This window comes from Lepidochelys kempii, chromosome 9 (assembly GCF_965140265.1).
Source record: "Lepidochelys kempii isolate rLepKem1 chromosome 9, rLepKem1.hap2, whole genome shotgun sequence".
In the NCBI taxonomy this organism is placed as follows: Eukaryota; Metazoa; Chordata; order Testudines; family Cheloniidae; genus Lepidochelys; species Lepidochelys kempii.
Window position 1 is genome coordinate 34,385,284 of NC_133264.1, and position 13,709 is coordinate 34,398,992.

Here is a 13,709-nt window from a genome sequence, read left to right on the forward strand (position 1 = left end):
TGTGTGTATATATATATATATATATATAAACATACCCATACACACACACATTTATATGGTTAGGAACATATTATCATTGTGGACACTTGCAAAATTCAAAGTTGTATGTGCTAAACAAAATCTGGCACCAATATTTTCTAATGGTTTGTTGTATACACCATCTGCCTCCGTAATATACAACTCCTAAGAATCAACTAAAAGAAAGGGAGATTTTGTTCCTCTGTACAATTAACTATAACAGGCTCAGGAAATTATGTAACTATAGTATGTATTGCTAAAGGGTATTTTTATTACTTTATGGATTTGACATGTCCATTTCCTAATAAGTACATCTTAAAAGTTAGCCATGCATAAAACCCTGGTGACAGTGACACATTCTTCTGGCTGACATCCTCAAGCACAGAAATACTTTTCTTTGAAGTGTAATGGTGGAAAATATGTTTTTGTATTGGTGTAAAGAAGTTACATTATTAAAATAAAATAAACTCTTTTACAGAGCAAAAAGTATTCTTCTTTGCACTTTTTTTGGTTCACACTGGGAGGGCTGAGTCTTTCCATCTGCTATGCTTGCTGTTACTACAGATGGTCATAATCTGTACATATGGTATGTACATATATAAGCTGAAATGAGTGCTACGTTAGGGTGGAACTGACATATAATATGCAGCAGAATGTCTAACTTCAGTATATTGGTGAAATGTACCATTTTCATTTTTTTAAAACTTTATACCTTTCTAAGTGAGTTTTACAGATTATGGAAGTGAAGTAATATTGTCTAAGCCTAATGATAATGTGAGCAGGTGCTGAGAAAGCATTTCCCAAAGAGTCCTTCATGAACTAGGATAATCAAGTCCTTTGACTTCTGTTGGAAAAAAGAAAATGTTTTGTCTGTTGTAATTCATCCAGCCATATTAGCATTCAAAAGATGTCAGTGTTCAGCCAGTTACTGTATTTTTTTTGTCTAAGAAGCCAGTGCCGTATGAGGTTTGAGCAGTCTTCCTGCGAGGTGCTACTCCCATTGACTGCAACAAAAGTTGAGGCACATAGGTCTTCAGTTGAATCAGACAGGGAATTTGTTCCTCCTCTGATTATTACAGAGCAATTGGCTGAGCAAATGAAGTTTGGCGCTAAACCTGGGGATTAAAGGTTAGTGTAGGATTTGGACTCTACCCTGAATCTGGACTGGAGTTTAGGTCAAGATGTATCAGCATTTAAATCTCAGACTGTTCTTCTGAGATTTCTGCCACATCCAAAAATAGGAGCAAGTCCAGTTTTGGGGCTTTTGCCTTGAATGCAGCTTACCACCAAAGCGGAGGATTCAGAATTGGCTCTCTTCTCCCCCACAAAAAATTCCCAAATTAAAAAAGGGTTGGATTTGGGGTTCCTGTTTTGGCCAATCTCTAGTATTCTACAGTGTCAAGTATGCTGTTGTTGCTTAAACAGATGATGATCAGAGCTGGTCAGACAATGGAAAAAAATACCCCTCTTTTCACCGTGAAACTGGCACTTTCCACAGAACCACGTCTAAAATTACCAGATGTTTTACTGATTCTGGCAGCTGCAGTGCCTGGTTAAGGCTAGAGAGAGCCCTTGAGTACCATTGGTTTATGAACCCTCTTCCCAAGATAAAAATATTCAGTTTCCATAAAGTTATTAGGTTCGTCTGGACATGCTAGAATCCTTTTGAGCCATGTGATCTTAAACCCATACACCACAAACTTAACCTGTTCCCAGCTGGTTGATTACAAATGTTTAATTTCCATTAATTTCCCTTTTCCAACCTTCCAGCTTTCTAGTAAATGAACTAAAGCTACATGCTGTAATAGGAAGAATTATATCTTACCTAATAGTAGTTGCTATGTAGTGCAAGGTGTCCTGTGTTGTGGCCGTGGGAGTCATGCGGCAGGCAATGTGGAGGAGCATCATTACGCTAGCCGTTGCCAGATTTCCTCTCTGTTTTCCCATATCCATTACATTCTAGTGTAATGGCTACATTTGGCAATTTGACAAAGAGAATTTGTGTTGGAAAGATATAATGATTGCTCTTAATTCTCTTGCCTTTTCTTCTCCCATTTTAATGTCAGTACATTACTCCCATTTGACCTTATGACAGTTCTTTTTGTGTGATGAAAAGGTGCCATATCCAGCTACAAGTGTAGGAAATGTATTTATATTAATTACCTTTAAATTGTTTGCTAAATTTCTTAAGAAACCTTAGACTACCTTTTTTCTCTCTTTTTTTATTACAGGTTTGCTTTGTGAATGTAGATGCAAACAAAGATGACTGCAGTGATGAGCACTTAAAACAGGTATCAAATTAGGAAAGGCCTAATAATGTGCACAATACATATGTTCATGTTATTCACAGGATGGTGTGATGAGAACGAGAGAGAGAGAGACCCAAACCATATTCCTCGGCCCTATTCTCTCTTGTCCCCTCTCAAACTTTGCCAGGATTTGAAACCTAAACATGGATCTAAATTTTACAAATGGACACTCATTTTAATGTGGGCTGAATCAAAACTCTGGATTTGAAACCCCTCAAACAACAGTGTTTGAAATTCAGATTTGGATACAGTTCTACACGTGTGGCTTTATGCCCAACTCGGATGCCAGCTACTAGAATTTTGTGGTCTAAATTCACAATGCCTGTTTTGTAAGGGGAGTTTCTGCTAAGTCTTGGTTTTATAAAAGAAGTGTTTGTACATGTGTTGTAGTTGTAGTAGTTTATCTTGACACTGCAGTACATAAAATAGTCTCATGACGTCTTTTCCTCCTATCATCAAGCAAATCTTGAGGCCCTTTTACTCAGTTATTTACGTTTACTCAGCTGCTCAGTCTTATTCAGGCAAACTCCAGACTTTGGAGACTTTAGAGACTAGTTAAAAAAAATGTTTAAGGGCCTAAGGATTTGACTCATTGATTTCTGCTTATTTACTGAGCAGAAAACCAGGACACTCTTTATCAATTCATAAAACCAGCTGCACAGCTGGACATACAACTGAAAATGTGTGAAAATCCTCCTGAAATGCTCAAGTCAGTGGTTATGGGAAGAAGGGACATTTTGAAAGTGTGGCACAAAACTGAGCTTTTATATAGGGCCACAGAATGGAAGCTTAAACCTTCCCTTACTGCCTCCATCATCCCATGCTGGCATCAGAAATACATGACAAGTGAACACATTGAAGGAGGGGGGTTATTGGCCATACTCAAAGTGTTCCTCAGTGAAATACTGAAATTTGTTTGCTGGGGCCATTCTCAGTTCAGTTGAGAACTACCACATTATTTTCCTAATTGCCGTCTGCCAGTGATTCGCGAGAAGGAAGTCTTTCTACAAGCAGCTGTCGATAGCCTCAAGCTGTGGAAACTTAAACATCAAAAATATATACAGCTTCCATAGGCAAATAGATTTTTCTGTTGAATCAGTTGGTTAAGTGTGGATGCCAGATTGAAAGTTTAACTTCACTGAATCCACAGAAGTACTAAATTATTTTATTTATTTATTTACAACCTCAGTATTGTTTTTTAAAGAACTGATGCTATGTCAGGTCATGGGGATTGATTAATGAGCAAGAGAGCCTTGATAAAGGCCAGATCCTGACACCTGCACAAAACCCAAGTAAATGAGCTTTACGCAGCACATATTTGCAAAGGGCTAGTGTTAGAATCCTCTCCCACAAGCACAGATCACCATTGGAGACTCCTCACAGCAACATGGGGTTTGACCCATAGATCTACGTAGTGGTGCCTTCACTGGCCACGTCCCTAAGCTATCCACAGGCCCCTCCAGTACAGTGGTACAGAGAGAGTGGAACCTTACTTTGCAACATTCCCTCTCTCCTTGCATTCCCTCCACATCTGGGATACCCCATGCACTGAAAAATGCCAGGTCTGTTACCTCAGAGGCCCTACATATGTGGCCTTACATATGTCGCCTTTCGACAGACCACAGGATTTAGCCTTCTAGAAATAGAGTTACCAGTACGTAGTCTGAATGTTTCTTAGGTATAAGTGAAAACTAGTGGGTTTTCCTCTGTGGTTAATGAACATTTTAAAATATGTGCCACCAAGATAAAAGTTTATATATTATCTAACAGCCTCTAAAAGGAAGATCGGTCTGTATGCCTTTCTTTGTATAATTTACAATGACTGTAAAATCTACTTTTGACACTATGGATTTAAACAACATGCTAGTGCAGTGAAAATATTTAATAGAAGTATATAAAAGATCTTGGCATAACTGTGAGGCACAAAAATGTTTATATAAGTTGTACAGTGCCATGTGTTACATATTGGTGCTGTCTGTTAGCATTTCAAATCATCCTTTTGTCACCTATAAAATAGAGTCTATACTGTGCTATAGAATATGTTACAAGGGTTTCTTGGTTACAAATTTAAGAACATTCTTCCCAGACCTTTCCCTTTGATTCCAAGCAGGGGAAAAAAAAAAAAAAGATATTTAAAATGTCATGGTTTTCCAGCCTAAGTAATCTGATAAATATGGTAATTTAAGCAAGAGAAAATACAGAGAAAACACTATGATAACAGAAAAATTATCATGAAAAAAAGACAAGTACTTTTTGGGTACTAGACTAAAAATGTCAAAATGAATTGAAGCACCGAATTTAAGTTTTATATCAAATATTAATACTTGGTCATATCTGCAGATCAATGTACTGAGAAGTAGATTGTTCCCCGTAACTGAATTAGGTTTGCCAAGCCAGCCATTGGTATTAAGTCTAATTTAAATCAGTGTAAGGAGAAATGTCAGTATTGTAACCTTATCATTTTGAAGATAAAGAGGGGGGAAATGAAGTATCTTTGAACTGTATTGTAGTTAAAGCACAGGACTGGGTGTCAAGGTTCTGGATTCTTTTCATGGCTATGCCACTGATGTGCTGTACTTGGTCATGTATAAAGTGGAGATAATAATGGTTACGTGTCTCAGAGACACTGTGATGTTTAATTACTTATTGTTCATACAGCACGTTAAGAGCTTTAGGTAAGCTCTTTGGGGCAGGGAGTCTTATTTTGTTCTGCATTTGTACAGCACCTAGCACAGCAGGGTCCTGATCCATGGCAGGGGCTCCCAGGCGCTATTGCTATACAAATATTATAACAACAGAGCAACGTATCATCATCATTAGTAGTTTATCTTTGTTCAAATGTACTGTGCATATATGTAAAACACATGCCATATAGAAAGTTACTCTGTTTTCACATCACAAATGATAGGTTATGAAACCAAAGTATCTACAGAGTATATTAAATCTAAGAAATGGATGTTTAATTCAAATGGTGTATTGAATACATCATTGTAAATATAGATTTAAAACGGAATTAATTTCATAGGGCAAAATCCAGCAGATCTTTTTCCAGTAAAACTCCTTTTGATTTCTTGTTAATCATAAGCCTGAGTAGGAACTACAAGATTTAGCCCATACCAATAATTATTTAATCCTTTTGTATTTTACATATTAACACTATGTACACAGTAGTCCCGTTCACTCAGGAGCTATTCATAGTACAAAGGCCAAGACTTTTTATGGGCATGGGGACTGAACTGACCTCTGATCCCTAATGCTGTCATATTTCTAGGGCAGTGTGGGGACATTTGCACTGCCATTGCTGTAATTGTTTGGTACATAAATAGAGGACCTGCATTTTCAGTGCTGCCAATTCTAGTTCCGGTATGTTCTGAGAATTGAGTTCATTTTTAAAATGCATTTAAAAGGAATGCCTACCAAGTGTCCTTTAAATATTTACGGATGCAACAGGGTAACTCTGACCGGGGTGAAGTAGAGTGGTGTTATCTCAGCCATAATTTTCTTATTGCAGAGATTGATGAGTGTCTCTCCAAATCTCCCAAAACTTATCAGCTCTATGAATGTACAACCACCAAAAGAAAACGAAATAGTCCTGCTGAGTGGATTAACTTCAGGAAACCTTCAGGCTGATTTTGAAGTTTCTCAGGTAGGCACTATTCATTTATCTTTAGGAACACATCGCAGCCATCAAGGATAGTGTATGCAATCTGAAAGAAAAGAATCTGCAAGCACAGAGCCAAGTGCTGGCTTGAGAACTACACAGGTATGTACACATAAAAAGAACAAGCTTAGCTGTTTAAACACTATTTATGCAGCTACATAGTTAAAAGTCCAAATCAGGGGGGAATTGGGGGCTGAGCTGAGATAGGAAGGGGTGGAGCCAGGGATCAGCCTGTTCCCCTCCAGATCCTATGGCTATCTAGGTGAGAGTTAATACTGCCGTAAGCATATTCACTCAAACTCTCATTCAGGACCCCTAATAGCTACTTCTGTGCAGCATCCTGAGAAAGCAGCCAATGGTGGCATAGCTCATTCAGGATCCTGCTTCCAGAGACAGTCGGGGCAGAAGGGCAGCATGGACAGGCAGGAGAGAGGATTTAATGCTTTGGATTCATGGGGGCGAGGGGGAGGGTGGGGCGTTAGAGCAGAGCTGCTGCAGATTCCCTTTTAAGTAAGGTCTTGCTCCTTCTTCCCACTGGCCAGCCTGCTCTAGCAATCCTCCCTGTCTCCATCCCCGGCCATACTGGCCTCATTAGGCACCTTTGAAAGGAATTCATGATGGTGCTTTAATATCCCTTGGGCTAAATTGTCTCGGGAATTCATTTGCCTGTGGGTACATTTAATTGCAGAATGGAAGAGCCTGAGAGCTATTAACCCCGTCAACGCTTGTCCCTGCTTTATTCTGCAACAGTAAAACTAATTGATTACTTTCTCCAACTAAGATACAAAAGTAAAGATTAGCATCCAACCCCTTCACTCCGATAGCTCTGGAATGCTCCAATGGCAGCAATGAGTTGCATGCCAAGAATTCCCAACTTCCAGCACCACATATAGATAGGAAGCAAATGTTAAATGGTAAATTAAAACAATTTTTAAACATAGATTTTAAAAGTGTAGCTGCTTGTTAGAGTGACAAATTTTTTGTGGCTCTATGTTATTCTCATAAGACTTTGTGCCTTTACATTCATACCTGTGCCAAGGGGAAAGGATGAAAGGCCCGTTTATTGGGCCTGATTCTGATCTCATTTATCCATGTGTAAATCAGGAGCAACTTCCTTAAATCCATAGAGCTACACAGCAGGTGTAAAGCCTGTCTAAGTAAGATTAAAATCAGAACAGGTTATCTTCACTAGCAATGAGCAGCAGGGCCTGCTGTGAAATTAATTTGTGCACATAAATCTTGTGAGAGTGCCCTGTAATCTCTGTTACGAAGATCATTGCATTTTATGTCCTACTAATGTGCTACTTTTTAAAGACAAAATTGGTTGTTTATTGAGTTTACTTGCTATTTATACCTAATGGCTGCATTTAAAAAACATAAATAATGGCATGGTGCATTTTAAGTACCAAAGAGCTCCATTGCACCAGTAAGGAGCAATGAACAGCCACACCACTTCATAGTTGCTCCAGAAGGCACAGGAGATCTGATGTCTGTTTGATGGCCTGTGAGTTTGGTGATCTCAATCCATTCTTCAGGATCCCAGTAAACAAGCGTTCATATCACAAAAAAGCACAGCTCCCTTGCTGGGAGGTCAGGACTGAAACAGAAATGGAAGCTGACCTAAACTTCTCACCTGAGAGGTGCTCTCTCCATGTCGGGATGAGGTGAAATAGCATTGGCATCAGGAAGCATTGTGCTAATTCGGTCCTTGTCATATTTGTCTATCTAGAAAAAGAATTTCAGGGATGTCATTCTTTTCACATGCATTAAATTCACACACACACACACCTACCTCATTTTCACTTTGGTTCTACTCTGTTTCATTTCCTGACCCTTAAACACTAATAAAAAGAACGAGGAGTACTTGTGGCACCTTAGAGACTAACAAATTTATTTGGGCATAAGCTTTTGTGGGCTAAAACCCACTTAGAATATCAGGGTTGGAAGGGACCCCAGAAGGTCATCTAGTCCAACCCCCTGCTTGAAGCAGGACCAATTCCCAGTTAAATCATCCCAGCCAGGGCTTTGTCAAGCCTGACCTTAAAAATAACTAAGGAAGGAGATTCTACCACCTCCCTAGGTAACGCATTCCAGTGTTTCACCACCCTCTTAGTGAAAAAGTTTTTCCTAATATCCAAACTAAACCTCCCCCACTGCAACTTGAGACCATTACTCCTCGTTCTGTCATCTGCTACCATTGAGAACAGTCTAGAGCCATCCTCTTTGGAAACCCCTTTCAGGTATTGAAAGCAGCTATCAAATCCCCCCTCATTCTTCTCTTCTGCAGGCTAAACAATCCCAGCTCCCTCAGCCTCTCCTCATAAGTCATGTGTTCCAGACCCCTAATCATTTTTGTTGCCCTTCGCTGGACTCTCTCCAATTTATCCACATCCTTCTTGTAGTGTGGGGCCCAAAACTGGACACCGTACTCCAGATGAGGCCTCACTAATGTTGAATAGAGGGGAACGATCACGTCCCTCGATCTGCTCGCTATGCCCCTACTTATACATCCCAAAATGCCATTGGCCTTCTTGGCAACAAGGGCACACTGCTGACTCATATCCAGCTTCTCGTCCACTGTCACCCCTAGGTCCTTTTCCGCAGAACTGCTGCCTAGCCATTCGGTCCCTAGTCTGTAGCTGTGCATTGGGTTCTTCCATCCTAAGTGCAGGACCCTGCACTTATCCTTATTGAACCTCATCAGATTTCTTTTGGCCCAATCCTCCAATTTGTCTAGGTCCTTCTGTATCCTATCCTCCCCTCCAGCATATCTACCACTCCTCCCAGTTTAGTATCATCCGCAAATTTGCTGAGAGTGCAATCCACACCATCCTCCAGATCATTTATGAAGATATTGAACAAAACCGGCCCCAGGACCGACCCTTGAGGCACTCCACTTGATACCGGCTGCCAACTAGACATGGAGCCATTGATCACTACCCGTTGAGCCCGACAATCTAGCCAGCTTTCTACCCACCTTATAGTGCATTCATCCAGCCCATACTTCCTTAACTTGCTGACAAGAATACTGTGGGAGACCGTGTCAAAAGCTTTGCTAAAGTCAAGAAACAATACATCCACTGCTTTCCCTTCATCCACAGAACCAGTAATCTCATCATAAAAGGCAATTAGATTAGTCAGGCATGACCTTCCCTTGGTGAATCCATGCTGGCTGTTCCTGATCACTTTCCTCTCATGCAAGTGCTTCAGGATTGATTCTTTCAGGGACTGAGGTGAGGCTGACTGGCCTGTAGTTCCCAGGATCCTCCTTCTTCCCTTTTTTAAAGATTGGCACTACATTAGCCTTTTTCCAGTCATCCGGGACTTCCCCGGTTCGCCACGAGTTTTCAAAGATAATGGCCAATGGCTCTGCAATCACAGCCACCAATTCCTTCAGCACTCTCGGATGCAACTTGTCCGGCCCCATGGACTTGTGCACGTCCAGCTTTTCTAAATAGTCCCTAACCACCTCTGTCTCCACAGAGGGCTGGCCATCTCTTCCCCATTTTGTGATGCCCAGCGCAGCAGTCTGGGAGCTGACCTTGTTAGTGAAAACAGAGGCAAAAAAAGCATTGAGTACATTAGCTTTTTCCACATCCTCTGTCACTAGGTTGCCTCCCTCATTCAGTAAGGGGCCCACACTTTCCTTGGCTTTCTTCTTGTTGCCAACATACCTGAAGAAACCCTTCTTGTTACTCTTAACATCTCTTGCTAGCTGCAGCTCCAGGTGCGATTTGGCCCTCCTGATATCATTCCTACATGCCCGAGCAATATTTTTATACTCTTCCCCGGTCATATGTCCAACCTTCCACTTCTTGTAAGCTTCTTTTTTATGTTTAAGATCCGCTAGGATTTCACCATTAAGCCAAGCTGGTCGCCTGCCATATTTACTATTCTTTCGACACATCGGGATGGTTTGTCCCTGTAACCTCAACAGGGATTCCTTGAAATACAGCCAGCTCTCCTGGACTCCTTTCCCCTTCAAGTTAGTCCCCCAGGGGATCCTGGCCATCCGTTCCCTGAGGGAGTCGAAGTCTGCTTTCCTGAAGTCCAGGGTCCGTATCCTGCTGCTTACCTTTCTTCCCTGCGTCAGGATCCTGAACTCAACCAACTCATGGTCGCTGCCTCCCAGATTCCCATCCACTTTTGCTTCCCCCACTAATTCTACCCGATTTGTGAGCAGCAGGTCAAGAAAAGCGCCCCCCCTAGTTGGCTCCTCTAGCACTTGCGCCAGGAAATTGTCCCCTACGCTTTCCAAAAACTTCCTGGATTGTCTATGCACCACTGTATTGCTCTCCCAGCAGATATCAGGAAAATTAAAGTCACCCATGAGAATCAGGGCATGCGATCTAGTAGCTTCTGTGAGCTGCCGGAAGAAAGCTTCATCTACCTCATCCCCCTGGTCCGGTGGTCTATAGCAGACTCCCACCACTAGATCACTCTTGTTGCACACACTTCTAAACTTAATCCAGAGACACTCAGGTTTTTCTGCAGTTTCGTACCGGAGCTCTGAGCAGTCATACTGCTCCCTTACATACAGTGCTACTCCCCCACCTTTTCTGCCCTGCCTGTCCTTCCTGAACAGTTTATAACCATCCATGACAGTACTCCAGTCATGTGAGTTATCCCACCAAGTCTCTGTTATTCCGATCACGTCATAGTTCCTTGACATCACCAGGACCTCCAGTTCTCCCTGCTTGTTTCCAAGGCTTTGTGCATTTGTATATAAGCACTTGAGATAACCTGTTGATCGCCCCTCATTCCCAGTATGAGGCAGGAGCCCTCCCCTCACAGACATTCCTGCCTGTGCTTCCTCCCGGTATCCCGCTTTCCCACTTACCTCAGGGCTTTGGTCTCCTTCCCCCGGTGAACCTAGTTTAAAGCCCTCCTCACTAGGTTAGCCAGCCTGCTGGCAAAGATGCTCTTCCCTCTCTTCGTAAGATGGAGCCCGTCTCTGCCCAGCACTCCTCCTTCATGGAACACCATCCCATGGTCAAAGAATCCAAAGCCTTCTCTCCGACACCACCTGCGTAGCCATTCGTTGACTTCCACGATTCGACGGTCCCTACCTAGGCCTTTTCCTTCCACGGGGAGGATGGACGAGAACACCACTTGTGCCTCCAACTCCTTTATCCTTCTTCCTAGAGCCACGTAGTCCGCAGTGATCCGCTCAAGGTCATTCTTGGCAGTATCATTGGTGCCCACGTGGAGAAGCAGGAAGGGGTAGCGATCTGAGGGCTTGATGAGTCTCGGCAGTCTCTCCGTCACATCGCGAATCTTAGCCCCTGGCAAGCAACAGACTTCTCGGTTTTCCCGGTCAGGGCGGCAGTTAGATGACTCAGTCCCCCGGAGGAGAGAGTCCCCGACCACCACCACCCGCCTCCTTCTCTTGGGAGTGGTGGTCGTGGAACCCCCAACCTCAGGACATCGCATCTCATGCCTTCCAACCAGCGGAGTCTCCTTCTGCTTTCTCGCCCCAGACATATCATCTGGTCCACTCTCCGCAACGATACCTGTGGAGAGAACATGAAAGCGGTTAGTTACCTGTGTCCGCGTTGCTGGAACCCGGACATTCCGCTTACCTCTTCTGGGGGTCACATGTTGCCAAGCTTCTTCACTGGCCTCTTGGCTTCTCTGTGCAACCTGCTCTATATCTTTATCGGATGCATCTTCATCGGATGCATGCAGTGGAAAATACAGTAGGAAGATAGATAGATAGATATACACACACAGAGAGAACATGAAAAAATGGGGGTTGCCATACCAATTCTAATGAGTCTAATCAATCAAGGTGGGCTATTCTCAGCAGGAGGAAAAAAAACTTTTGTAGTGATAATCAGGATGGCCCATTTCAAACAGTTGACAAGAAGGTGTGAGTAACAATTGGAGAAAAATTAGCATGGGGAAATAGTTTTACTTTGTGTAATGACCCATCCACTCCCAGTCTTTATTCAAGCCTAATTTAATGGTGTCCAGTTTGCAAATTAATTCCAGTTCTGCAGTTTCTCGTTGGAGTCTATTTTTGAAGTTTTTTTGTTGAAGAATTGTGACTTTTAGGTCTGTAATTGAGTGTCCAGGGAGGCTGAAATGTTTTAGCCCATGAAAGCTTATGCCCAAATAAATTTGTTAGTCTCTAAGGTGCCACAAGTACTCCTCGTTCTTTTTGCTGATACAGACTAACATGGCTACCACTCAGAAACCTTAAACACTAATGTAACACTGCAAATTGTGTACTGGGACATTTGCAGAGGAATGTTTATATCTAAACATACACCTGGTTTTATTGATTTTTTTGCTGTGTAAATTTCAGGAAAACGTATTACATTTTCAATCTAAAACTTACATTTTCAATCAAAGCTGACAGCGTCCTAATGAAGTAATACATACGTCTTTTCTTCATATTTTTATATTTTGAAGTAATACAAATTGACTCTCATTCACTGTTTCACATTACTTTATTATTTTGCATTTTTTCATAGTACTCTTTGTACTAAATCGGAATTCAATGGTAGCTTCTTAGCGACAAGTAATCTCAAAGCCTGTCAATCTTGTGCCCTCTCAGGTGCTAACAAATTTATTCATGCAGTTTTTCCACTCAAACATATTGTGTAGCTCGAAGGGGAAAACAGACCAGTTAAATGTGCTGTTACAGTATAACACTAATCCCAAGACTTTTACACTTAGATACTTATCTTACAGTGGCACCCAAAGGCGAGTCAGGACAGGGCTGTAATGTTCTGTACAAACCCATAGAAAGACACAGATACAGCTCTGAAGAGCTTTCAGTCTAAGGTCCCACTCCTGCAATCAGAGCTACACAGGCTGACTCCTTCACTCACATGAATAATTCACTCCAACTGAAGTCAAAAGAGAGGACGGAGGGTCTTGTTGTTAAGGCATGTGGATGGGGACTTGAGAGCTGGCTTCACATTTTAGCTCTGCCACAAACTCTGTATATGAGCTGGAGCAAGTTAGTTAGACCCAGGCCTCAACGTTATTTTGGTACTTAGCTCCCATTAGGCATCTAAATATCTATGAGGATCTGGGCCTTAATCTCTCTGGGCCTTAGTTTCCCACTGTACTTTCTTTCTCCCATCCTTTGTCTTTGGCTTCCATGGTAAAGCTCTTCACTGTCTCTTACTATGTAGTACTTAACAAATCTTATTTGGGGTTCCTAGGTGCTAGTGTAATATAAATAATTAATAATGGTGCTTTGCACAGGCACAAGGCTAAGGGAAAGGAATACAGAGTATATACAGTTTTAAAATATTGTATTTTAATATTATAATAGGTAAATAGCCCCATCCCTAACTACCTTGCAAACTAGTCATCCACAAGGCTGATTTGTTATACGCATCACAGTAGAAATGGTCTTGAAGAAGAATGTACAACCTACACAAACCATTCCTTAAACAGCTTAATAACATTCAGAAACACGTGTATGTTAATAATGGAGAGGGTTGCTAACTTCGACAGAGCCAAAGGCAAGTAGAACAATATGCCATTAAAAGGACAAGAAACTGAATTAAGGGTAAGCGATTTGGTAACTTTAAAAAAAAAAAGTAGTCTGACTACAGCAGAGTGCTTTCTTACACCCGATTTACGTAAAACACTTTTGTAACTGAAAATGTCATGTCAAACAGTCTCATATTTGGCATCAATGTAACTGCACAGTATGTTGAAAACATCTAATTCACAAGTTTTATTGCTTCTTTACAACA

The 13,709-nt window shown here is 41.7% G+C and overlaps 1 protein-coding gene across 11 annotated transcripts in view; it reads left to right on the plus strand.

Moving 5' to 3' along the window:
• Positions 1 to 13,709, plus strand: part of SPHKAP (SPHK1 interactor, AKAP domain containing) — a 106,629-nt gene that overhangs the window by 72,515 nt on the left and 20,405 nt on the right. For all 11 annotated transcript variants that reach the window (XM_073359839.1, XM_073359841.1, XM_073359848.1 and 8 more), the window contains 2 exons: positions 2,250 to 2,309; positions 5,839 to 5,973. In XM_073359839.1, coding sequence (XP_073215940.1) covers positions 2,250 to 2,309; positions 5,839 to 5,973 — 195 coding nt within the window. The remainder of the gene's footprint in view (positions 1 to 2,249; positions 2,310 to 5,838; positions 5,974 to 13,709) is intronic.